General features: G+C 45.1%; 1 protein-coding gene across 1 annotated transcript in view; it reads right to left on the reverse strand.

The window, feature by feature from the left end:
- The window catches only part of PTPN5 (protein tyrosine phosphatase non-receptor type 5), a 529877-nt gene that overhangs the window by 158284 nt on the left and 344003 nt on the right, over window positions 1–27590 (reverse strand). Inside the window, exon 6 of the mRNA XM_086957871.1 lies at window positions 9041–9227. Coding sequence (XP_086813997.1) covers window positions 9041–9227 — 187 coding nt within the window. The remainder of the gene's footprint in view (window positions 1–9040; window positions 9228–27590) is intronic.

Below are 27590 nucleotides of genomic sequence, written 5' to 3' on the forward strand. Positions count from 1 at the left end.
AATCGGTATTTAAGAATTCGGTATTTTACCGATTCCTTAAATTACCGATTCGGTAAAATACCGAATCCTTAAAAAATGCCACCTACATCTGGAAAGCCCAATACTGGTCGGTAACGGCCGAAATTCGGTAATTTCGGCCGTTACCGACCAGTATTTGACTACCTACATCGGGCCCAATAAGTCTTACTTTATTGGTCTACTGTCATTGCTCATGATTTTTGCTGATGTTCTGCAGCAATAGAAAAAAGCTAAAGAAAAATTGGAAGGGGAAAAAACGCATTTTGATGTGGTTGCTGTCACTTATGTTGACAGTCGCGTCATTCCCTAAGTGTGTGCATGCATGATGACATATATGTGTGCCTAGGGAATGGAATAGCCGCAATTTCTTTCTTTACAGATTCAAGATTGAGTGTATGGGGGAAGGTGAGGTGGACACATTTATTTTAGTGGTGCAAATACTACAAATGTAAACGTTAACCAAAATACATATGGACATGACAAGGTTCGGGAAGCGAAGAAGTAGCTGGTGGTTGGGGCAGCAAAGGGGAGTGAGCAGTGGGTGAGGATGCAATGGTGTGTTTGAGGCTGAGCCTGGGGGCAATGGGAATAGACTTCTCTTGCACAGACTAGAGCGAGAAATGCTGACATCTTGAGGCATAACATAAACACTATTTTTGAGGTTGTTTTATTTTGCAAAAGGCTGCTCGTCATATAACTATTGTTTGCAAGAAATTGTAATCTGTAGCTAACCTTCGAGGGATTCATTACTTTCATGTGTTTTAAATGTCCTGTGGTTTCATTACTGAAATGTTCAATTGTTGTACAGAATTACAATTTTAACTAGTTAATACATTTGACTTGACTTTCTCACCACGTAGACTACTGTGAAATATGGGGTCCAAATGCATACTCAAGCCATTTTTTGTAAGCAGGCACAGATGTCAAACAAAGCTTGAAAGCAGATATGCCCGAAAACGATAGGATAGACCAAGCACTGTAAATAAAGGGGCATATTTATAAAACAACTGGTGGAGCGCTGTGTTACTCCAAAAGTGGTAACGCCGCACCCCGACAGTTTCAAAATGCAGGGATGCGCTGTATTCACAAGAATACAATGCACCCCCTGAGTTATTCCTAGCGCTAGCGCTAACAAAGCTGTCTAGCGACAGCGCAGGCACCTTAGTGCCATTATGCTAGGGTGCCTGTGCTGCAGGGGCAATTCTTTATGTGCAGGAAGTGACACCTTCCTGCATATAAACAGTCTTTACAGGCGATTTGCTCTATGTATGCTGCAGAATGCAGCACATGGTAAAAGAGCAAAATATGATATGAGGAGTAATAAAAAATTCTCCTCGTATCGCCTGCTTAAGACCAGATATTCCCTAGTGATATTTTTGGTGCTCCCTCATACCTTGTAAAAAATGGGGCAGCGACAAAAAGCAATGGGTGTAGCGGCAGAACACCCACGGCAACAACCATTGCACACCCCTTTCATGCTAAGTGCTAAATAGGGGCATTATTTACAAGGCAGTGTTAAGTCCTATTAAGGGGCTTAACGCCACCTTGTTAATAAGGCAAAGGAGTTAACTCCACCAGAACGTCAGTAATTGTGATAGTTCTGGTGATGTTAACTCCTGGCAAATATGTCCCAACGTTTCTCTATTAATTTCACGCCTCCACTGACTATAAATTACAATGGAATTGCACCTATTTCAGCCGTTTAGAATGAAGGACTAATGCAAAATATTTCATAAAAATAAGGACTTGACCATTAACCTGGTTGTAGGTACTAATTATTTACTTTTTTATAAATGCAAGAACATCGTGTGAAACAGGTGGCAATTCAACTTTATTCATGACTGCTCCTGAAGAAGTTCTTTCAATATCCTTATGCTTCTAGGAAAAGTTATGCTTCTAGGAAAAGTAAGTGAACATAAATCCCCAGTTTTTCGGGACATCGTTGATCATTAATTATAGGGGACAGAACAAAATGTATTCCACTATAAAGAAGCACTCCTCTAGCAAATGAGATTTTACTCGCATGAAGAGCAACTATGCATGGATAAGGAACCGTTCTATACACCTCGATAGAGCAAAAGAAAACCACAAATTGTGAGCTCCCTGCTCAACACTGACATCTCAGAAGACTACAATCGCAGTAAAGTACTATGAAGTACAACTTTTACTGTCTTTCCCTAGACCAAATGCAAAAGTATGCAGAAAAGCAATGGGGCATTAATCTATACTTCTTCCTCTTTTTTTCCACAGAAAATTCAAGTAAGTAATAGGGTAGGTTCACTCTTTCTTCACAAACATTATGACCCTGCTGAAAATGCCATAGCAAACTTTGTAAACCACCCCTATCATTTTATATCTATCAACATATGTAAAAATAATTATAGTGCTACTCATTTAGCTCTCAGTATAATAGCTCCACGCCATGTATTGCCATCAAAATAACTACATTGAGGACAATGTATCAATCAGACTTATTAAGGGCACATTTTTTAAATGAAGAGAATCATGTTTATTGACACAAATTGAACACTTTATAAAACCTTTACTTCAGAAGCAGGATTTGTATCCTAAAATTTCCAATTATTGTATGTGGTCAGACTTTAAATTGTTAATGCATGCACTTTAAAAAGTAAGAAAAGGGGGCTGAGCCTGACAAGATGGCCAATGGCACGTAATTTCTGATAGCTCTTGGGCACATACACTAAAAGTGATAAAAAGGCCCCCAAATGTTAATATACAGACCCTGCACTTACTGGCCTTGATAATCAGGCCTGCCTGTTGAAGAGCCCTAAGCGCTTCCTAGAGGTGAAAAAGATGGTCCTTCCTACTGCTACTGAAGACAACTATGTCTTCCAGATAGGCAGCTGAGAAGGCCTCCATAGCAGCAAGCACCTGGTTTACCAACCTCTGGAAGGTGGCAGGGCCATTTTTGAGTCTATAGGGAATCCCACCAAATTGATAGTGGCCCTCTGGAGTGGAGAAGCCTGACCTCTCCTTGGCACCTTCTAGTATGCTGGCCTGCCAGTACCCTGATGTAAAATCAAAGGTACTTAAGTACTTACTGGGCAGCCCCTAACCGGTCAATCAGCTCATCAGCTCGAGCGATGGGATGAGCATCTATCTTAGTCACTAAGTTTAGCCGTCTATAATCCACATAGAAACGCAGTTCAGGTGTGGTGCCCAGTGGGGCAGCTTTTGGTACCAGAACCACAGGACTTGACCAAGGGCTACTGGAGGGTTCTATCACCCCCAAATCCAGCATTTTAGAGACGTCACTCTTAATGCTGGCATGAACCCTATCCGACAACTTGAAAGATTTATTCTTGACAGGGAGGTTGTCCCTTGTCCACATCATGGGAACACAGGTGGCTAGACCCAGGAATAAGGGATCAAAGAGAGGAGTACTGTCCCAACACTTGGTGGGAGTCCCTCTGATGTTCAGGAATAAGGCTGAGGGAAAGGATTACTCCTTCAACAGACCAAGCTTTCTTCTTGGATTGTAAGAGGTCAGGGAGAGGTTCACTTTCCTCATCCTCTTCTCCAATTGTCATCAGCAGCATGGTGATCTCAGGCCTCTCAAATTGAAGTTTGAGGTGATTGATATGAAGCCCAGGTGGGGTTGTCTGGGCATCTTAAGGTCCATCAGGCATGAGCCTTACCTTTCTTCTCAATCACCACATAGGGCCCACTCCAATGGCCCTAGAAGACCCTGAGTTCCATGGGTTCCATAACCAACACTTTCTGCCCAGGCTCCAATTCCACAGTGGTAGAATTTTGGTCATACCATTCTTTCATCACAGCCTGACTGGCTTCTATGTTGTCAGAAGCCTGCTTCCAAAACTTTGCCATTTGGCTTCTGATGGCCAGGATGTAGCTCACTACATCCTGGGGAATCTGCCTGGGAGTTTGCTCCCACCCGTCCTTCACCAAACTCAAAGGTCCTCTAACAGGGGGCCCATACAGAAGCTCAAGGGGGCTGAAGCCCACTACCTTCTGTGGGTCCTCCCTGTAGGCAGACAACTGCCATTTCAAGAAGATGTCCCATTTATTCCACAGGTAGGCCTCTGTTCATGCACTTCAGGGTCTTGTTGAATCTCTCAGCAAGCCCATTTGTTTGTGGGTGGTAAGGAGTACTTGTAGGTTACCCTGCACTTCTTCCACATTGACTGCATATATGCAGATATGAAGTTTGTGTCCCTGTCAGAAACAACTTCCTTGGGGAAACCGCTAGAGTAAAAGTACCCATCAGTGGCTTTACCACTACAGGTGTAGTCATGGTCATTGCCTATGGTACAGGGCACCATCTTTCTCTCATTTTATAGGTATAAGCATGGATATTGGACAATTGTGCTTCCACTGCGGCGACTGCCATCTTAACACAATCTCAAATATTTTATTATACCTCCAATTTATGTGTCCTACATTTGTGCCTTGCATATCCTTATGTGTATACTGAACATAAATATCCCTGGTGGACCGTTGTTTGATTAATTGCTTTAATTTTTGACAATAATCCAACAGACCCAAGTGCAGTTGTAACCATTAAAAAACAGACTAAGCCCCTATTCCAAAGGTCATCGATCAAGACACCTTAGCTCGGTGTAGTAAACCCAGAGTCCCTATCGGCATATATCAAAATCGTTCATATTATAAAATATATGTAATCCCCTCAGCCGTCACCTCATTGGATATGATTTCAGAGTACCACTTTAAGAGTTTAATCACGCAAAACTTGCACTACAGTATAAGACATGGGACAGATTGAAAATTCATAAAATCTGTCACCACCCAATTCGAGGCAAAACCATGTAAGTATCAACCTTAATATTAACAGAAGTAGATTAGCTCAAAACAAACACTCGGTCAGCACCTCAGTGGCCGACTATCCGATCTCATATCTACCATATAGTTGGTGTAAGAGAATCACCATTAGTATTAATAGGAGCAAATTAACTCAAAGCTGACATGCAGTCAGCACTTCATCAGCCGACCATCCATTTCACAACTCCCATATAAGGGCCGATTACGATGTTGGGCGGAAAGCCTCTGCCCCACACTGACTCTGAATCGAGACCAACCGACTCGCGGTCAGCGGTTCCGCCTGCCGCATTATGATGAGACTGAACACTGTTCGTCAGATTTCCATTGTTTCCTATGGGAGCTTGTGTTATGCCCGACAACCGGCTGAAACACAGGCTCCTATGGGAAAATGATGTGTATGCAGAGAACCCTACACCGCGTCGTGGACACCCCAAGGTTTTACAGGGTGGTCCCTTAGGTACCCCATTGTCCCCCAACCGGAGGCCGCAGGATGATGGGAGGCCAGCTAGGAGCCCCCAAAGTCACTTTCCGACAACCTTTTCGTGAAAGACAGGCCGATGCAGAAAGGCTGTTGGAAATCAACATCGTAATCCCGAGGATGGAAAAGCTGTGCATAGTTGTGTGCAATGTGGTTCCGACTGACACAAACCAATTCGGAATCACCATGCGGTTTACCTTCCGACCGCGAACATTGTAAACAGGCGGGCGGAATGTAAAGCGACTGAGTCGGTCAGAATGGCTCCGACACGGTCAAGGAGATTCCGACTGTCAGGAGGGGGCTTTCTGTGTGACATCGTAATCGGTCCCTTACTTGGTATAGGCCTTCATACTGCAGATCACAATGTGCAAGGCTCAAATGAAACCCCTCAAATTGTAAAACCAGTACGATCAAAGATACATCTATTATTACATTGATGGGGAGGCAATGACGCATCCGTCACATTACAGGGAGAGAATATTTCAGTCCTCCCAAAAAATACTGAAGCTCATAATCCACATTTAATCCTCTCCCATCTGCAAGCAATTTGATAATCCAGGTAGGTTCATGTTGATGTAAATTCAATTCTCTATTCCCACCTTGGGGTCCCTAACCACATGATCGATACTAAAAAATTGGAAACGCATTTGTTGTCCCTGTGCCTCACACTCAATGGCATGAATGACTATAGTGTATTTTACATTTCCTGATTTCAGTCCCCTCATGTATTCACCGACTCTATCCTTCATAGCTCAAATAATGCTCCCCACATATATACAATTGTATTTACATATAGGTATGTATACAACAAACTTAGTACCACAATTAAAGTTCGTATGAATTACAAATTCATCAGCATCCCGTTCGCTTAAGCATTTGGTCTTATCCAGAGCCTTTCGCACATCACGCAGTAAACATGTTTTTAGAATCCTAGAGACTTTTATGTTAGACAACTCGTCTGTTGTTGCTTTTTTGGGTAAAGCATACATGAGTATCAAAATTCCCCTATCACCCTCTGTTTGATAAACCATATTTTCAGCTATTCCAGAATGTAGGATGCCCTTTTAGCCAACCTTGAATCGACCTGTGTACCTCAGGGAGAAATGCTATCCTTCCAAGGTTTGTATCTCTGGTTCCAGCTTAGAGAGCATGAGGAGCAAATGCTCTATCAATTCCTTGGCCGACAGCTTTTGTATTTCTTCTCCCGTTTTCCTCTGATCTCCAAGGTCCTTCGGAAGCTTCAAGACGAGGAGGTCAAAATGATGACTGTAGCTCATTGTGTGCTTAGATATCAACGATACCATCTTCTAGTCCAATTAGCAAGATGCCCTCCTTGTATCTTTCTTCTAGTTCCATCACCTCTACTTTTACCATTACTGCCCCGGGCAACTGTCAGTCCTCTTAGTCTAGGCACCTGGCTCTTGAAAGATCAGCATTAGAGGCTAAGGGAAATTCGTCGAAGGTAGATATAGGCATATAACATCTGAAGAGGCCAGAGACTCTTAGCGTTTACAGAAGGCAATTGCAGAATGTTCAGCATTGGTTCTATACAAAAAGGGAGCATGTGTCTTTCTGCAGCACAACTCTGACTTTGTATTTTTTTTAAGGAATGGAGTCCTTTTGGTTTTAGCATTATCAACCTTATAGGGTTGGCTTCCAAACTCTTACAGAGTTTCTTTCTACAGCATCTGTGGTTCACTCTCCTATTTTTTCTTGGAATTTGCTCCTTGAGGCCTTACAAAATCCACCTTTCAAACTTCTTCAAGGAGTAGAGCTTGAGTTCTTTTCTACAAACGTCCCCTTTCTTGTGTCCATTTGCTCTGGTCATAGAGTGGGGGAAGTAAGGACATTCTTGTCTGAAGAACCCCATTCACGTTTGTTTTTAGATAATTGGTCTAACATTCATTACCATTTTTTCTTCCCTAAGATCCTTCAGTATTTCATTGTTTTCATATCATTTTCTCAGCTTTTATATTGAACTATCATCTGGGTTTGAAAAAAGTTTGCATTGTGTGGACGTTCGAAGAGCTTCGTCTATTTGCATTGAAAGAACTGCCAGTTTTTGAAAGACTAGTTTTTTTATTTGTGACTTTTAGAGTTTCAGAACAAGGTAAACAACCTTTTTACTCCAATCTTTAAATGGATATGTTTTGCGATGACCACAGCCTACCCATCTAAAGGGCTCTGTTGCCAAGTCTAATCCAGAGATGCTCGACAAGGGGTATCCCTACTTCATGAGCAACATTTTAAGGGACATTATTAGGTCTGGTGTTAGTCAAGACCTTTTGATTTTGCCAAACTTATACGTAAAGTATATTAAAATAAAGGAGCTTTCACCCACCTCTCTTCATCCATTGGTCTGTTCATGTCATTCACATTTTGCTTCCGACCACTACAGCATACAGCATTGGGCAATGGGTTAGCGTACTTCAGCCGTTGGCAAACTTCACTTTGAGTGACTGATTTTAGCCCTTTCACAGGGAGCACATCCACACAAAAGGTAGTTCCCTTCAGTGTCAGTGTTTTTGTTTCTACTTCATCACTTTTCACACCATATCAGCATCTTACATGAACTCTGACTATAAGCTCATCGGATCGCACTATCTTTTCAGCGCTGTCTGGCATTCTTTTTTCTGTCCTCCGTTCCTTCCTTCTGTTTTCTTTCTTTCCTTCCTCTTTCTTTTTTGCCTTCCTCTTCTTCCTTTCCTTCTTCTCTTCTCTTCTTCCTTCTGTTTATTTCTTCCCATCCACTTTCTTTTTTGCCTTCCTCTTCTTCCTTTCCTTCCTCTCTTCTCTTCTTTCTTTTCCTTTCTTTCTTTCTTTTCTTCCTCCTTTCTTTCATTCTTTCCTCCTTGTTTCTTCCCTTTTTTTCTGTTTTTTTTGTTCCTTCTTTCATACATGCTTTCCTTTTTTCCTTCCTTCCATCTTTTTGTTTGTTTGTTTCTTACTTTCTTTCTTTTCTCTCCTTTCGGACTTTCTTTTTTTCTTTCTTTCCTTATTTCCTTCTTTCTTCCTTCATTCCTTCGCAACTTCTTTCCCAAAGGCAAGAGGTTGGTAGCCTATGCCAGGCTGATTGGCGTTTTAGGTCTGTGTTTACCAAGACCTTTTGATGTTGCTAATATTATGTGTATAACATGGTTACCTACAGGTGATTTTAGCCAGTTTTCATCAATTAGTCTGTGATCCTGTCATTTACATTTTCTGCATGCATCATGGGGCAATGTGTCAGTCCACTTGAGCTATTGACTGACTTCACATTTTTGCCTCAATCCAAAGTGTTTGTTTAGATTGATAAGGTCCCGGCAGTTCCATGAACAATAACGTTTTGCAAAAACCATGACAAAACTAGAATTGCCAACACCCGTCCTTTTGGATTTGCCAATGCTTGTTGAAGGATGTATGCAATCCTGCTACAATGGCCTCACACCTTCATGTCACAAAATAATTACATGTGGGGGGAGGTAACTTCATGAATTTTTCAACTCATATCTTGAGTGCTGTTAGTTCCTGGTTGAAATCATACTTTATCACTCAGCACCACATTACTCTCAGTAAGAAGGAATCATCTCAATGATAAGCAACACATTTCAAAATGTATACCTTCTAGGCAAAACATCATTGGTTTACCCTGGCCTCCTCAACAATTGCACACTCTTTTATTAAAGCGTTAGAAAGTACCTTTCTTCGTCCAAATAAATGACAGTCAAATGTGACTTTACTTACTAAAAACTCGCTTTGAAGAACAAGGGAATCCAGTGCTCTCTCGTGGAGCTGGTCTTGGGTAAGAACATTGGTCGCAGCCTGGAGATATTCCCGCGCTGACTGCTCGCGTGGTGACATGACGTTGCCATAGGGCTCAAGACTGCCCGGGGTGCACATGTCCAGGGTCAGCGACACATTGGAGCCCCTCCTGTAGCAGAAAAGGGAGAAACAACACACTGACATTAGGGTGAAAGTCAGCAGTACGGTACTATAGGGCGAATAACTCATGGATATGACGCCTTAATAAACTCTGAAGACATTTTAGCTGTGAGTCAAGTGACATGTTAACCCCACATTAAAATGCAAGATACTGCTCTTCAACCTTCAATTGTCCAATAGTTACAAGTGATCAACAGCTATTATTAACCAGAGTGTACTCATTTCTGATCATTAATTCTTTCTAAGTAATGTCTTTTATTCTTCGTGCTATTTTTAACAGTCAATCTGTCACTAAATAATTATCGAAAACATTACACAAGCATAGGAAAAGGAGAATTGTATCACTTATCTTCATCTCAGGAGTTAAGTCCTTGCAAGGGGAGGCAGAAGGTTGGATGCGGCCTATTTCAGAAAGGGAAATCGCACCCCTCTGTAAAATCCATGGTCAACCATTAGCGGACTCTATGATTCACTAACATTAAACTATAGCACAGTTCATAAGAATAAAGCTAAAGTAATCTCTTCCAATGATATCTGGAAGACCAAGGTTAGAAATTACAAATGGCCATTAAGCTGTCTCTTAGGGACATGCTGATCTTTTTTAAATACTGGAGGGGGTGCTCGTGACCCACCTCCAAGGACATATTTATGCCCCATTAATGACCACCTCCCTGGGGCTTTTTAAAAAAAAAAAGCCTGTGTGACACATTGGAGTTCTGACCTCACCACCTCCCAAGGAACAGTTGTTTTGCACTACTGAGGAAATGCAGTAGGTGAAGAATGGCAACCACATGGCACATGACCTGGATGGCCATGCATTGCCTGGGGCTAGTGCCTCTCAACCCCATCCACTCTGCTTGGACCACCGACAGGAGCTGACATTCTCCCAGCCTTCACTCTGATGGGTGGAAATGGGGGCTGCAGATGGCCTCAATAAGGCATACCCTCAAGTCAGATGGTCCCATCTGAGGATTGGGAGAGGTCTTTGCTTGAAACAATAATCAAGGCTGGCCAACTGGTCCATCCCTAAATGGAACAAGTACACCGAAATAATCAGGGTACGAAGGAGGATAGGTCATGCCTGAGCAGGCCAGGAATGTGCTTTACCTCTCTGCCTGCTCTCCAGGAAGAAAGGCTCACAGAGAATCCAGCAGCATGTAGTCCATCGGCCGGGCTGGAAGGTGGCCAAAGCCCAAGCTCCTGGGGCCCCCGGATGAGTCTAGAGAGGGCCACCCAACCCAGGATATCACTTCATCTCTTGGTCTGTTCTCTGGAAGTCAGGCTTATGGAAGCATCAGACATCTGTGTTTCGCAGAAAGACTGGAAGGTGAACAAAGACCTAGGCCACTGGGGCCATGGATTGGTCCCAAAGGATGTCCTCACACATCCCAAAGAGAGGAATTGTACAAAAAACAGGCCACAGCACCCTCTTCCGAGCAATCAGGAGAAGGGTAACTCAATATTTGTGTACCTTGTTTACCATTGGGGACAGAGATTGACATTTGAGCAAATGTATCTCACCTACTTGGCCGCTGGCAGGAGCCCAAGACTACGGAGCTGTATTATGCAGACTCCTGTCGCTCATCCTCACACTTGGTCACCCTGCAGGGGCCAAGCAGTCTCTGAGGGCTTCATAAGCACTTATTTGGACTTCCAGAGAGGGCTGTCCATCTTATTGCACCATTCCCATGGTGCATGACCACCTACAAAGTCTTGACTACTGGTCCTACTATGCTTTCGTATTAAAGATGGCTGCAACTTTCCGCTTTCACTCAAGAGGCAAGATGTGGGGGAATGGAAGGACACCCTAGGCTGTTGATTGGAGCTTGACCCTTAGGGCTGGGCCCTGGGGTCCAAATGAACCTCTGTTCGGGCTCTAGTAAGACTCTTTTGCACCTGAGGTGCTCAGACGTCCCTGGCAGGTTTCTTGAAGGCTGCAGTGAGTGCAAGCACCTCCTCGGCCAGCAGATGGAGCTCGGGGACAGCAATCAGGACTCCCAAAACTCTGCCTGGTCCTCCTTTGAACTTTTCTGCTCGTGCCTTTCAGACTAGGGGAACCCTTGCTCGGCCTGTACAACCCCATCCTGAATAATTTGGAGCGCCAAAGGTGAGTAAATAGAGGCCTGGCAATGCAGCCTGCTCCCTGGGCCTCCCAGCTCTGACAGAGCCCAGTCGCAGCGTTCCACCCTACTTGGGAAGAGGAAACCTACATGGACCTGCAGAAGTGCATTCTGGGTAGCTTGGAACACCAATGGTTTGCACCTGGTGCCCAGGCCTACGGGCCTAGGTCCAGGCCTGCTGCTGCTCAGACTGGGACTCGGTTAGAGCTTTCAACCCTGTAGGGGCAAGGAAGCACTTGGTAGGCCTGTTCAACTGCTTTCAGCCTACGTAGAGGAATCAAGGGTCAGTGCCTAGAGCTCAGGGATCGAGGTCCAGGCCCAGGCCAGCCAGAGCGCTGACTGCAATCTGTCAGAGCTTACAATCCTCTAGGACCTGGGAGTCCTTCCAGGGCACATGTAAACCCGCCCTGGGTACTATGTGACACCATAGGTTGGCTATTAGAGCCAAGGACCTTGTATTCCATTTCAGACAGGAGCTCTGACTGAAACCTGTCAGAGTTTTCAACCCTGCAGGAGCGTGGGAGCCCTCTCCAGGCCAGTGGAATCCTGTTGTGGGCACTTTCTGACAACAAAGGCAGGTGAATGAACTTCATGTCCAGGGCACCACACTCTCATCGAGACATGAGTTCTGATTGGGATCTTTCAGCCCCGAATGAGTTGGGCAGTCATCACAGGGGCTGCAGAACACCGTCCTAGGTATGGAAACAGGCCTCTGGCCACAAGAGGAGCCTAAAGTCCCCATTAAGCCTAAAGTCAGAGCTGTTATGTGCACAACGCCCCACACTAACTAGCTCAGAAACTGGTGTTCTCTGTGGGCATCCGAGCCTCCAGGAGTGCCAGGACTCTTCTTCTAAAACCACAACGATTTGCCAAGAAAAAACCTATAACCGATCCTTCTCTGGTATGGCTCCTAGGATCTGGAACGCTTTGCCCAGTGAAACAAGAATGAACCCTTCCTCTGCCTCCTTCAAAACAGAAGGGAAATCGATCCTCATGGCTAAATTCACGTGAACTCTATGACTGTTTACTGTATTTTATTACTTGTTCTGTTTTTGCGCTCCATAGTCGTCCTTCTGTTTTTTCACTTAGTTTTTAACGAATATGAGCTCTGTATAACGTTTTCACATAGATCTTTGTACTCTATATCTTGCTTTCTACATATGACTTGTAAAGCGCTCTGATACTCGCAAGAGTTTTGTTCGCGCTACATAAAACCTTCAAAATAAAAATAAATAGACTTGTCTCTGAGAAGGATTTGGTTCATGCGGCAGAGTATATCTCACCTAGCAAAAACTATCATGGAGATAGTGACATAGCTTTCTTGTAATTCGGGTACTCAAGGAAACAGAGGCTGGGTTACTACTAGAGGCATACATACCCTACTGCCCTGGCTGTGAGAACATTTTACATGGGATTTCATCAAGGCTTCAAGTCCAGCCCCAAATTCTGAACTCTGAGTCCTGCCATCAAATCATATGTTATTTTATGTATACAAAAATCACCAGTGGTATGGTAAATTCCGAACACTCTTAAGTGTGATAAATGTTGCACAGGTGTAATTTTTGCAGACCCCTCGTGATCGGTGAGACAGATTCACTCTGCATCTGAAAGTTTGGAGGGAAACCGTAAAGTGAGGCTTCTTACAACAAAAAGGTTTATGTGTTTCTGAATTCTCAAATTTCATCAGGCAACATTTTTTTTTAATTGGTGAATGCACGTTTGCTTATAAAAAAAAAGCTGTTGTTTACAAAATATCTTCTCTGTTATTCACAATGTGTCTTTGAATTAGTTCAGCTCTACAAGTTTTTTGAGCAGCAGATGCAGAACCTTGCTGTAGGCACTCCCTAGCACAATGAAACCAGACATACGCACAACACAACTCTTTTTCTCCCTTTGGTTTTAATTACATGTCTCCATCTATCATCCACTCTCCTTTTCAAGAAAAGGTTTTGGGGTGCTGGGGTGCCTTAGGGAAAATCGCCAGGCGAGGGTTGCTGTGTTCTGTCCACTCCCTCCCCTGAGCCTATGACAATCTCCTTTTCACTCCTTGCCGTAGCTCACTTTAGCCAACTGAAATTCCAAATATTGGCCTCATGTACAGACTTCTGTTTCTCCCCTTTACTAGGAGGAGCCTGAAGAACACAACATGCATGTTCCTTAATTTTCCTACGAGTATAAGGCCATCAAAGTCTCAATAAATTAGTAAAACAAGGAACTTCATTAAAGGTATGCCATTTTTTAAATTAATGTCACACTTGTAGTTGCAAAAATACAATTCTGAAAACAAGCTCCATCTCAAGCTTCTCTTCTCCCAACTCCTGTGTCCACTATGATATTATATACATGGTACATGGTGAATCCCAAAGACTGATGGTAACTATCTGTATCATTCCAGCGGACTCGCGTATGGGGACACATCGGTAACGACTCCTATCGAGTCCTTTGCAGATTGGCAATTTAACCCCAGACGTTCCAGAGGCTCATGAAGTTAGCTATACTACTAAGACAAGTATGCAATTTGCATAACACTTGAGATATACCGCTGTAGGTACATTATAGCCTATAAGCCAAACACATATATTTTGTTCACTTTTTGTAAATATCAATTACTGCTTTTACATAGTAAAACGTGAGTAAGGTGGGGAAGTTGTGCACCCTATCCTGAAGAAGGAGTTGATCTCCGAAACATGTCGACGCACACATGAGCTGATGTACATAATCACGACATAAACACCTCGCACTGCCCTTTTTTTAATAGTACCAGCCCAGGGACCAAATAAAGAATTTTTTGTTAGTCCAATGAGCCAGGTCCTTTTGAATCTTTCACTCATCCCACCACTCACTCACATTAATATATCAAAATACCCTCACATGCACCATACATAGTCATCAACTCTAAGTGCTACCGCGTATTCGTAGGTCGCAGCACGCCGCATCCCATAGAGGGGTGCAAAGACCTCTATGATGAAGCATGACACCAAGGGTCCTTTTGGTGTGTGAGGGGTATTTTAAAAAAATACTAAGTGCTCCACACCGCAGTGAGGAACACTTCCAAACACTATATGGTGGATTCTTTTTGTTTACGTAAAACTTACCTAGGGAGTAAGAATCCTCTCGTAAGACTCTCCCTCCCTTCCTTGGTTTTTTTGTTAACTATCTGTATGCCCCATCCTGTGATGACTCCATCATTGAGAAATCAGTAACTTCCGAATCACAAAGAGATGGCATTTCTGCTATGCAATTGCGTCCCTCTCTTCCTTCTTTCTTACTTCAACATTTTAGTGAAGGCACACTTCCTATGCTTTGCAAATGCAGGGTCACTGCATGCAGGCATGAAGTTCAGCGAAGGGTTATGGGGGTGTTCAGAAATATGGCGCTCTACAGGTAGTGGTTAGAGGGTGATTGTGAGGTTTAGATGGTTGGTGCTTCTTGGTCAGAGATAACCCTGGTCTATGAGAAAAGAAGGGAGGGAGGAGCTATGTCTTCTGTATACATGTAAGCAAAGTCAAGCGCACACAACCTGAGTTAGTTCATAGGTAAGGTCTTGTATCATTCAATGAAAGGATAAGATCAAACTCCAGTGTTGTTATCTTATTTGTTTTTTATTTATCCGGTGAGAGTATTTGTTTCACAAGAAACCAGCCTTGCATGCAGGGCCGGCTCTAGGGAGGTGCAACCGCACCTGGCGCTCACCTCCGGGGGCGCAATGTTCAGAAATAACACCTGCTGCAGATTTCATTGTGTCCAACAGTTTTCAGGCAACAATAAAAATAAGTCTGGTGATTAATGTTCCTACTAGACAAAGAACTTTTGTCAAGTGGCCGTTTCCACTCATGATAAAGAAGTGCAGAGGGTTATATGCCTGCTGCAAATAATGTGTACAAAGGAAATCACAGAACTGTATTTTATGTGGATCGCTCGGTAGGTTACTGTTTTTGTCACAGAGATCATTTTGTTACTTGCAGTTCATAAGTTACAACTTTAATTATTTCACAGTGAGCGATGAACAGTGAGCGATCAAAGAGCTGCATGCAATGTGAATGGTGTTGGTTAGATTGTGATGCTTTTTCCCAGCCATTTGTTATCCTAATATTGCTATTTCATTTGGGTAGACGTACATTCTTATGAGTAAAGCGGACTACTGCGGTACATTTTAAATCCTGAGTTTGTGCATCTCCAGATCAAAAACACAGAAATTCTCGTGCCTACTAATATGGATGACATGTGACTCCTACACCGTGTAATCCTCATTGTCATATGTAACATTTCTTATAGACTGATTTACACACATATGATTCATTGGCTCTGCGTAATGTGTGTATGATGTAAAGTGCTCTGACACCCTACGCTGGTATGAGTAGCGCTATAAAACAAATGAAATGCATATGAGAGCGGGTCTATGGAGAGATGAAGAGCACTGGTGGAGAGTGGCAGTGAGAGCATTAGTAGAGTAGAAGGGTTTTTGTGGGGATGGAGCCCCACATAAAGTGTTGCACTGAGTGGCACCAGCGCTAAAGGCGGCCCTGATTGCATGTATACTATAGTGCACAGTGACTCTGCACTTCTGTTGATGATCATTTGGAGCAATTATAATGTGAACTGAGCTTCTGGCTTCTATAAGTAACTGGAGTATCATGACAGAGCACTCTGCAAACTTCTCAATACATTTACCTTTCAATACATATTTGGCATCATTTTGGAGACACTTGTGCTGGCTCTATTGGAAGTAAGTGGGCTCTTTGTCAATGCTATAAATAATCGGGTGTTTCTCTTCCTGCTGAGATTTTTAAATGTTATTTATTATTTTATGCCAAAGCTTCGATTATGAGGATCCCAGAGGGGTAAGCAGTATTTATCAGTTCATTTAGAAACCAGGGGGTGACTGGCAGCAGTGCACTGAAGAATCTCTAGCAGAGGGCTTCTGCCTGACCCCAACCTATTATAAGCTTGTTATCATGACACATCTGCCGGACAACAACCTGCCAAGAGATGCGGAACCTGCTCTGAATAAAGGAATTGGATCAACTCGTGGAGGTGAGTATTGTGACTGGAGAAACGGTGGGCACGGGTAGGACTACCCATTCACGAATTACCATGTTGTCCACATTAGACCTGCGTGAGTCTTGTAGCCTGCTGACGTCACTGGCTCTGAGGGACTTCCCTAGAAAGGACTGCTGAGGGAACCAGTGGCATTCCAAGGACGGCATGTGTCCCAGTGCAAGCAAGGAAAAAGGGCCCACTCTCAGGGGCGGCTCCTCCACTAGGGCAGAGGAGCGCTGCTCCACTGCTTTCTTGCAGTGCGAGAAAACTAAAACATAAAATGGTAATGTCTAAAAGTTATTACCACTTTATGTTTCCTTTGCACAGTGCAGGCGGACGGGTGGGCGGGCTGCTCTGCTCTTTGAGCAGGGCAGGAATGGTTTGCCCAATCCTGAGTGCACAAAGACTGTTTGGTCGGTCTTCTCGGGCCGCCCAAAATATTCATGCGTACTCTGCCCTTCTCCATGCAGGCGGCATAGCAGCCTGCATGGAGAACATGGCAACCCCATTAGCCCCTGGCTAGGTGCTGCCCTGACCAATCCTTGCAGCATTGTGATTGGCTTGTGGGAGGGAGCATAGCTGCCTGCTTCCTGTTCCTCTCAGAGCCAGGAGAGCAGGAGCCGTGAAGAAGCAGGACCCAACGGAAAAGTAAGTTTATTTTTTAAAAACATTTTTCGTGATCCCCCCCTCTGCGACACCGCTACGAATCCCCACGCAACCCTCTCGCCAGACCCTCAACCCGCGAGAAATGCTGGTTGCAATTGCCCACTCTCACCACTGATAACACATCCACACTATGATATTAAGCTGGAATCAGGGTATCTATCACCCTGCCACCCACAACCACTTCTGTGCACACCTAATGTTTTTGGAGGTATTTGCATGTTTTCAATCATGAGCAAGTGAGCCAGAAAAGGCATTGTCCATTCATCAATGGAAGTATACATGTAAGAAAAAAAACTCCATCTATCATGGTATATATAATCACTAGATCACGCCACATAACCAAGGATGCAGTGTTCTGTCCTGGGCTTTTCTTTTACAAATCACTGTTTTCATTTGTGTTACAATTCAATTGCATCAGCTGAAGGGAAACAGGACTGCAGTTTTTTAAACTAAAGCTCTGGAGTTGAGCACTGCACCCATGGTGCGATAGAGTCATCTGGCAAACTTATATAAACAAGGTTGTATTTTAAATGTTTGTGGTAGAGATGCTCCTCCCCTTCCCCTCTGATGATCAGGGTGGGATACAGGAGAACATATCCGTTTTAGTGAGTTTGTGTAAAGTAATGCTTGTCAGGGCAAGTAGCTTGGGGCGGTTTTAAGTCTGGAGCAACCATGATATAAGCACAATCATGTGTAAAATCTTACACTTGCCTGTTACTCATCTCTAAACAACAATAGAAACTGCAGTGCCACTCCTCACACTTCCTAATAATCACATAAAGTGCAGAGCGATCAGCACTGCATAAACACATGTGATGAAGGGGTTAATCAAATAAAGCACATTTCGATCACTGAAAGGGGCACATCTACAAGGAAATGGTTTGGCGCTGCACTGCAGCAAATTTTGCAGCGCTGCACCATTTCCAAAACGCAGGGATGTGCCGTATTTACAACAATACGTCACACCCCTGTGTTTTCGTTGGCGCTAAAAATAGCTGCCTGGCACCAACACAGACACCCTTGCGCCATAGTGCAAGGGTGCCTGCGTTGCAGGGAATGATTTTTTATGTGCAGGAGCGTGTCCCTTCATGCACATAAACAATCAATAATGCCGATTTGGTATTCTATGTGTGCTGCATTCCGCAGTACACATAGAAGTAGCAAATCGTCATTATTTAGTGATTGTTTATGTGCAGGAAGGTACACCTTCAAGCATGCACATAAACAATCATTAAAGGCATTTTTGCTCCTTTTATGTGTGGTGCAGATTGCAGCACACATAGAAATAGCAAATAAAGGAGAAATAAATGTATTTCTCCTTGTTGCGCAAATCTAACGCATGCTTTTGCACGCCATTGATTTTTGGAGCAGCCTCAGATTTATACATCCTTGAAAATCTGGGGGCGCTTAAAAAAACATTGGTGTTGCGGTGAAACGCCCACAGTAACACCCATTCCACACTCCTTTCAGGCAAATACCTACGTGAAAGGGTACCTGTTAGAAATGGGGTCTCTAGTTGGCAGAGTTAGATACCTTTGTCCAAATACAGACTCTTGCTTCTAGTCAGGGTAAGGGGGATACACTTCTAAAATAACCCCTGCTCACCCCTTTGGTATCTTGGCATGAGCAGACATGCTTATCTCAGAGGCAGTGTGTAATGCATTTGTGAACACATACAGTGAGACAGTGAAAACACTACAAATGGACACTACACCGGTTTAGAAAAATTAGTAATCTTTATCCAAACCAAACAAGACCAAAACAACAAAAATCCACAATACAGTAATACAAATCTGACTTTCAAATGGTAGAAATAGTTCAGTTCAAAGCAAATTGCAGATGCTACCCTTTTCATATAAAGTATGTTGGATATGTCACTCACACAAACAACAAGCATTTGCAATGCAATAGGTCTTGCATTAGGAACGTTTGAGCTATTGCTCTTGTCAATGACAAATTTTTTATTTATGTGTTGGTTTTGAAAATAGCAAAATTAATAGCTTTGTCATTTACAATGCCAATACTTTTATCTTTTGCAAATGTGACACCTATAGCATTTGTAATGCAACATGTTTTGTATTTACGTGACTTAGATGTATTGATATTACAAATAACAATGGCTTTTAATTTTTTTAAATAATTAATACTTAAATGAAAGTTATTGTAATGTATTATGGCAATAGCTTAAACTTTTGTAAATAACTTTTGTGAAGATTATGTTCAGTGTATTTTATTGTGACGAAAATCCAAGAACAGAAGTGAAATATTAACTTTTTTTGTGACATTTGTAATAAAGCTTGAAACATTGAGGGAACATATTTGAACCAGTTATTGTTGAATGGTTGCACAGGTTGATGCTGTGGTGGCGCTGAGTGATGATGTGGTGGCGACAAATGATGCTGTGGCGTTCAGTGATGCTGTGGTAGTTTATAGTGATGTTGTGGTGCCCTTGAGAGATGCTGTGGTTGTGCGATAGATAGATAGAGTGAAAGTGATATATAGACAGATAGTGTGAGGGCGATAGACAGATAGATAGAGGGTGATAGATAGACAGATAGTGTGAGGCTGATAGACAGATAGATAGAGGGCGATAGACAGATATAGGGCGATAGCTAGATAGATAGAGGGTGATAGATAGATGGATTAATAGATAGATAGAGTGAGGACGATAGATAGAGTGAGTGCAATAGATAGATAGAGTGAGGGCGATAGACAGATAGATAGAGTGAGGGCGATAGACAGAGTGAGGGCGATAGACAGATAGAGTGAGGGCGATAGACAGAGTGAGGGCGATAGACAGAGTGAGGGCGATAGACAGAGTGAGGGCGATAGACAGATAGAGTGAGAGCAACAGATAGATAGAGTGAGGGCGACAGATAGAGTGAGGGCGATAGAGTGAGGGCGATAGAGTGAGGGCGATAGATAGAGTGTGGGCGACAGATAGAGTGAGGGCGACAGAGTGAGGGCGACAGATAGATAGATAGAGTGAGGGTGACAGATAGATTGATAGAGTGAGGGCGATAGATAGAATTTGGGCGACAATAAGATTGATAGAGTGAGGGCGATAGATAGAGTGAGGGCGACAGATAGATAAAGTGAGGGCGATAGATAGAGTGAGGGCGATAGATAGATTGATAGAGTGAGGGCGATAGAGTAAGGGCGACAGATAGATAGAATGAGGGCGATAGAGTGAGGGCGACAGATAGATAGATAGATAGATAGATAGATAGATAGATAGATAGATAGATAGATAGATAGATAGATAGATAGATAGATAGATAGATAGATAGATAGATAGATAGATAGATAGATAGATAGATAGATAGATAGAGTGAGGGCGACAGATAGATTGATAGAGTGAGGGCGATAGATAGAGTGAGGGCGACAATAAGATTGATAGAGTGAGGGCGATAGATAGAGTGAGGGCGACAGATAGATAAAGTGAGGGTGATAGATAGAGTGAGGGCGATAGAGTAAGGGCGACAGATAGATAGAATGAGGGCGATAGAGTGAGGGCGATAGATAGATTGATAGAGTGAGGGCGATGGATAGAGTGAGGGCGATAGATAGATTGAGTGAGGGCGATAGATAGATTGAGTGAGGGCGATAGATAGAGTGAGGGCGATAGATAGAGTGAGGGCGATAGATAGAGTGAGGGCGATAGATAGATTGAGGGTGATAGATAGAGTGAGAGCGATAGATAGAGTGAGAGCGATAGATAGAGTGAGAGCGATAGATAGAGTGATAGAGTGAGGGCGACAGATAAAGTGAGGGCGATAGATAGAGTGAGGGGGATAGATAGAGTGAGAGGGATAGATAGAGTGAGGGCGATAGATAGAGTGAGAGCGATAGATAGAGTGATAGAGTGAGGGCGACAGATAGATAAAGTGAGGACGATAGATAGATTGATAGAGTGAGGGCGATGGATAAAGTGGGGGCGACAGATAGAGTGAGGGCGATAGATAGATTGAGGGAGATAGATAGAGTGAGGGCGATAGATAGAGTGAGGGCGATAGATAGAGTGAGGGCGATAGATAGAGTGAGAGCGATAGATAGAGTGATAGAGTGAGGGCGACAGATAGATAAAGTGAGGACGATAGATAGATTGATAGAGTGAGGACGATGGATAAAGTGGGGGCGACAGATAGAGTGAGGGCGATAGATAGATTGAGGGAGATAGATAGAGTGAGGGCGATAGATAGAGTGAGGGCGATAGATAGAGTGAGGGCGATAGATAGAGTGAGGGCGATAGATAGAGTGAGAGCGATAGATAGAGTGATAGAGTGAGGGCGACAGATAGATAAAGTGAGGGCGATAGATAGAGTGAGGGGGATAGATAGATTGATAGAGTGAGGGGGATAGATAGATTGATAGAGTGAGGGGGATAGATAGAGTATCCTCTGTAGTTTTATGTCAATACTAGAGGTTTCCTCATTACCGAACTATTTCATACATATTTAAATTACCTCAAATAAAGTAAAGCTGAGTTGGCCAGCAACAAGATTCGAACTTGTGACCACTAAGCTAGCCATGGCTCACCACAGCAGAGCTTTTACCCACAGAGTTGCCTTGCAGGTTATTTTTTGTTTCTAAAATGTGTCAACTGGTGAAGATAACTCAAAGGAGTTAGTCATCTTCTTTCTACACAGATCAATTACACATCCAACAACTCTCAGTAGAAGTATGGTAGCACAGGTGGTTAATGTACTTATTGCAAAGATCAGTGTACATAATAGGAGGTTATTGACCTTGCTGCCCAGCATTGCCCACGACTTCCAGCTCGCGTGCAAGAATCCCAACAAAACAGCAGGGTGGGTTCGCAAGTGAGCTGATGGCTTAGGTATCAGCAGGGCCATTGGAATTGTCAGACTTTTGAGACATTTTCCGCAGAATCCTGGATCTGCCGCTTTTGTCAGATTATTTGCAGCTTAAGAAAATGTTTCTAGCCCAGATGGATCAAAAGTTACTAAAAATCTGGTGACACCACAGCAACATGTGTCGCTACATTTTTTAGTAACTTTTGACCCATCCAAAGCATTTTACAAAGGTTGACTGGTCTGCTGTCTGATTGCTATATTTGGGTGTTATATCTTGGAAGGTGGAACTTTTGACCCGACAGTGTTAAATACAAAAATGGCAGATAATGAAGTAATACTATCACAACTTTAACAGCATAATTTGCCTTCTTTTACTGAGGCATAATTTAGTCAACCATGCTGCATAATTTGGTTTCTCTCTGCTGTGTAATTCTGGTGGCCCTGGCTATCAGACTACCAGGGGTTTAGTCCCAGCACTTGACTAAACATTTAGTGATTTTATAAAGAAAGAAAAAAGAAATCACTTCATTTATTTGTGCCTAAAATATTACTGGTGTGAACTGCACTGAAATTAAAATATGTAAAATATGCTTGATGAACACATTAATGTGCCTTCTCTGCTCAGGCACATTACAGTTGCTACCCAGCTAGGCTGGTGCTATAGAAACACAGCTATACCGCCCTGGGGACGGACCTGACTGCCTGTTAGAAGACTGAGGGACAGGCAGATGGGTGAGGACCCCCCTGTCTTGGGGCAGAGGGGGTCCACTGCATGGCCTGCCCTCGAATTAGCCTGTAATTAGCTGACAGTCCTGGGAGTATCGAGACCCCTCACAGCAGTGACTGGATCTTGCCATCCATTACATTTAAGGGGGCTTCCAAAGTAATTAAATTGTTTGTAGGGTAGGGACCTCTACATCATGCTGGGCACAGAGCCCTGCCCCTTCCAGGCTACTATTTGTAGTGAGCGCGCTAGCACGGTACGTCACGTAGCTACGTGACGTACGTTGACGTAGAGGCGCGGCAGGCGGAGCGTGGCATTGAGAGCGCGAGCAGGCTGGGCGCAGGACATGCTTTGCGCTCCTTGTATGTATGTACCTGAATAAAGAGGTTGGTACCACCATCCGACTCCGCAAGTTATTGGGGGAAGAAAGAGCATCATTACAGTGGCGACGAAGGTGGGATACCGACCCACGACCCCCACCACGCAGACTACGAGAAGCACGGCGGAACGGAGTGGTGGCGCAGGAGAAACGAGGAAGGCCCGAGGGTACGCACAGCGACCCCACCCTCATAGGGCACGGCAAGGAGCGCAACGCAACCATCAGCAAAGAGAACAGAGCACCGAGAGCACAAATAGCGACGGTCGAAGAACCCTGAACAACCGAGGTAGGAAGCCAGTCACGGTCACGGCCCACCGGGATACGCACTGGCTACTCCACCCGAACAGGAAAGGGCTGAAAGGAACAGCCCTCCACCCTTGCTCAAGAAGGAAGAACGAAACGGTGCACCAGGGAGCCCGAGAAGCCTGGAAGGTACGCTGCCCGCAGCCCGGGCGGAGAAGATGAATGCACAAGCGGGCTACGCGATAGCGCCAGTCCAGTTCCTTCCCCGACCAGGGGAACCGCTCATGAAATGGGAGGACTGGAAGGAATACATAGACAATTTCATAGAAGTGATGGAAGACGAGAGCGAGGAGAAGTTCAAGCCGCCGAGAAAGAAACGCATCCTGCTGCTAAATCTGGGCCCAGAAGGCCTGAGGATCTACAAAAGCTTGGTGCCGAAGAAGAGAGAGACAGAGGATGACGACGTGTATGCCCATGCGCTGGAAGACCTAGAAGAACACTTCAAACCCTCAGTGTGCGTCTCAGTAGACAGGTTTAACTTCCAGCAAAGGAAGCAACTACCCGGGGAAACGGTGGAAGAGTATGTGGCGGCGTTGAAGAAGCTGGCGGTCTCGTGCAAATATGCCAACTGGGAAAGTGAATTCATAAAAGACCAAGTGGTGATGCACACCACGTGCACGAGCGTGCAGGACAAGCTATGGGCCGCAGGGGACACCTCTCTCAAGGACGTGTTGGTGATAGTAAAAAGGGCTGAACTGGCACGAAGGTGTGCAGCGGCTACGAAGAAAGAGATCGTGCCCAGTGGAACGGTGAACAAAGTAGACGAGGAAGAACACCACAAGGATAATCAGGCACGGAAACAGCCAGAAAAGGGTCCCGACAAATGGCGGAACAGCCCAGGCAACCCTGACAAACAGGCCGGAAGTAACAAACGGCCTTGCTACAGATGCGGCAGTTGGACGCACGAGGCGCACGACCGGAAATGCCCCGCGCTTCGCGCCAAATGCACGTTCTGTGGAATAATCGGCCATTTTGAGAAGGCGTGCAGGAAGAAGGCAGCCAAGAACGCAGTGAAGTACGTGGCCCAAGCATCGGAGGAGCCAGAAGAAGCAGCAGAGGAAGAGGTGATCACAGTCCTCTGCATCTACGACGAAATCTTAAGCATAAACGACCGAGGCCGTGGCACCGGCGGAGGAAGAACGATGAAACCCGTCATGGAAATGAAGATCGGAGGCGTCGAAGTCCAAGTGGTGGCAGACACAGGGTCGCCTTACACCATCATCCCCCGGAGCGTGTGGGAAGAGAAGTTTGCTCCGCGACTGGGCCCCGAGCTGGACAAGCTGGACAGACGTCCCGTTACCTACAATGGTGATCGAATCCCCATGGCCGGGTGCAGGAGATTGAACTTCGAGTTCAGGGGCAGAGAGGCCAGGTGCAAGCTGTATGTCTCCGAGAAAGGTCCCTCCGTCCTAGGGTGGCTCGACCAAGGAGACCTGGGCATCAAGCTGGACCCGGGAGGCAAGGAACAGATATTATTGACGGAGCCGGAGGAAGCGCTGGTCACGAATAAATGGAGGAAGAAGTTCCCAACGGTCTTCGGAGGCTCAGTGGGCAGACTCGAAAAATTTGCACACAAGATCATACTCAAAAAAGGAGCTGTACCGGTGGCACACAAGGTGAGAAACATCCCGCTAGCAGTAAGGGACGACGTGAAGGAAGAACTACAACAGCTGGAGAAAAGAGGAATCATCGAGCCGATAGCCTGTGCTGAATGGCTATCGCCGTTGGTGGTGGTGAAGAAACCGAATGGGAAGGTCCGTTTATGCGTGGACCTACGTGAGTTGAACAAAAATATAGTGGTGGAGAAGTTTCCCCTTCCCCGGATAGAGGAGATGCTGGCCAGCACAAGGGGTATTCAGTGGTACTCCACCATAGACTTGACTTCAGCGTATCACCAGATAGCGTTACACCCAGAGAGCCGCAGCTTAACATCCTTCATAACTCCCTTCGGATGCTATCGATTCCGCCGCATGCCGTTCGGACTAGCCTCGGCGGCTGCGGTGTTTCAAAAGCTCATGCATCAGTTGTTTCAGGACCTCAAGGGGGTGCAATACTTCCAGGACGATATATTGGTGATGGGCCAGGACAGGATGGACCACGACAGAAAGCTGGAGGCGGTGTTGGGCGTCCTGGAAGGGAAGGGCCTCACAGCAGAATGGGCCAAATGCCGGATAGGGATGGAGAAAGTGACGTACTTGGGCCACGAAATCAGTGCTCAAGGAGTGACTCCCAAGAGTGAAAATGTAAAGGCGATCTGCGACGCACCATCACCAGCTACCAAGGAGGAAGTCAGGTCATTCCTGGGAATGGCGGAATACTATGGGAAATTCATTGAACATTTCGCCTCGAAAACTCACCATATGAGGCTGTCAACCCGAGAGAACAGCGAGTTCTGTTGGTCAGAGGAAGCTCAACGGGAATTTGAAATGATAAAGAGAGAAGTGGCAGGGGCAATTCCACTGCAAGGGTTCGACCCCCAAGGAAGCACCATACTCACCACAGATGCGAGTGATAAAGGACTGGGGGCAGTCCTTATGCAAGACCGAGGCCAAGGGAGAGTCGAAACCATATGCTTCGCATCCCGCACCCTGAATGACACTGAAAAGAGATATAGTGTGATTGAAAAAGAAATGTTGGCGGTGGTGTGGGCCATGTCCCGGTTCCGGCAGTTCCTGTGGGGCACAAGGTTCCGGTTGAGGACCGATCACAAGCCCCTGCTCAAAGTGCTCACATCTAGTGGACATGCGGAAGCAACACCGAGGATCTCGAAAATGTCGCTCAAATTAATGGAGTTCCGTTATGATGTTGAACACATTCCAGGGAACAGGAACAAAGTGGCGGACTACCTGAGTAGGGCGGCAGCGATGGAGCCCAGTACAGAATGCCCCGAGGCGGGGGAAGAGTGGGTCGCACTCACCGAGGACCTCGAAGTATCCATCAGCAAACAGGAATGGAGAACGGCATATGAAGGAGACCCGAATCTGGAGAAAGTGAAGGACTACATTGTGAGAGGCTGGCCGGACAAATGCAAATTAGAGCGTGGCCTTGTCCCCTACTTCGAGGTGAGAGAGGAACTATCTATGGATGACCAGGGAACATTTATATACAGAGGGGAAAGAGTCCTACCCCCGTCAACGATGATACCCAGATTGATGGACATGTTACACGAAGGCCACCTGGGAGTGGGAAAGCTGAAACTAAGGGCCAAGCAGAATTATTGGTGGCCAGGAATGGACATAAGAGCGGAAAGACATGTGAGAGAGTGCCTGAGGTGCCAGGGCGCGGACAAAACGCTGAAACCATTGCGCCCTGCCCTGGGAAAGATTGATCCTCCACAAAACCCGTGGGAGGAACTGTCCATCGACATTTTAGGGCCAGTGCTGAATGCACAAGGTGTACAGAAATACATTTGTGTAATGGTGGATCGTTATCCGAAATGGCCGGAAGTAAAGATCGAAGAAACAATGGACACTGAGAAAATAGTGAGCTTCATGGCGGAGACCTTCGTGAGAGAGGGCATCCCTAAGTGTGTCCTTAGTGACAATGGGCCCCAATTCCGCTCTGACAGATGGAACCAATTTATGCAAAGAAATGGAATAGCGTCTAAACACACATCCATATATCACCCGGCGGGGAATGGGTTGGTGGAGCGCTTCAATAGAGTGGTGATGGGCTCGATACAAGCGGCTATTGCAGACAACAAAGACTGGGAGGCGGAGATATGGCACATGGTGTGGGCGTATCGGATAACTCCCACAAACACTGGCTATAGCCCTTTCCAGATATTAAGGGGCCGGGAGCCGTTCACCCAAGACAACAGGATATGGAAGGACAGAGTTATCAAGAGTGAGTGGTCACCGGCAGTGGTGCAAGCAAATCTGAAGAAGGCACAAGCAGTGTATACCAAACACTATGATGCGAGGAGGAATGTAAAAGACACTGCCCTCGAAAAGGGGGAATGGGTGAGAGTAAGATTGCCCACACTACAGAAAAAAGGGGAAAGTAAGTACAGCAGGCCCCTGAGAGTTGTGGAAATCAAGGGCCGGGCGGCCTTGCTGAGCGATGGAAACGTGTGGTCGCAGGATCGCATGGCCAGGTGCAATAAAATACTCAACTGGAGAAGCAGAGGCAACATGGAAGAGAGTGAGAGCAACAGTGACCACTCCAGTGACTATGGAGGTGAAGGCCCGGACTTAGGAGAAAGTAGTAACGAAGATCAAGAGGCAAGTGCAGAGTGTCAGCCGGAGGAAGACAGCAGTCGGAGCGTGCCTGGCGCGGCTGCGCTAGAGAGTGGACAGAGTGA

The sequence above is a fragment of the Lissotriton vulgaris genome, chromosome 2_1, assembly GCF_964263255.1.
Source record: "Lissotriton vulgaris chromosome 2_1, aLisVul1.2, whole genome shotgun sequence".
NCBI lineage: Eukaryota > Metazoa > Chordata > Amphibia > Caudata > Salamandridae > Lissotriton > Lissotriton vulgaris.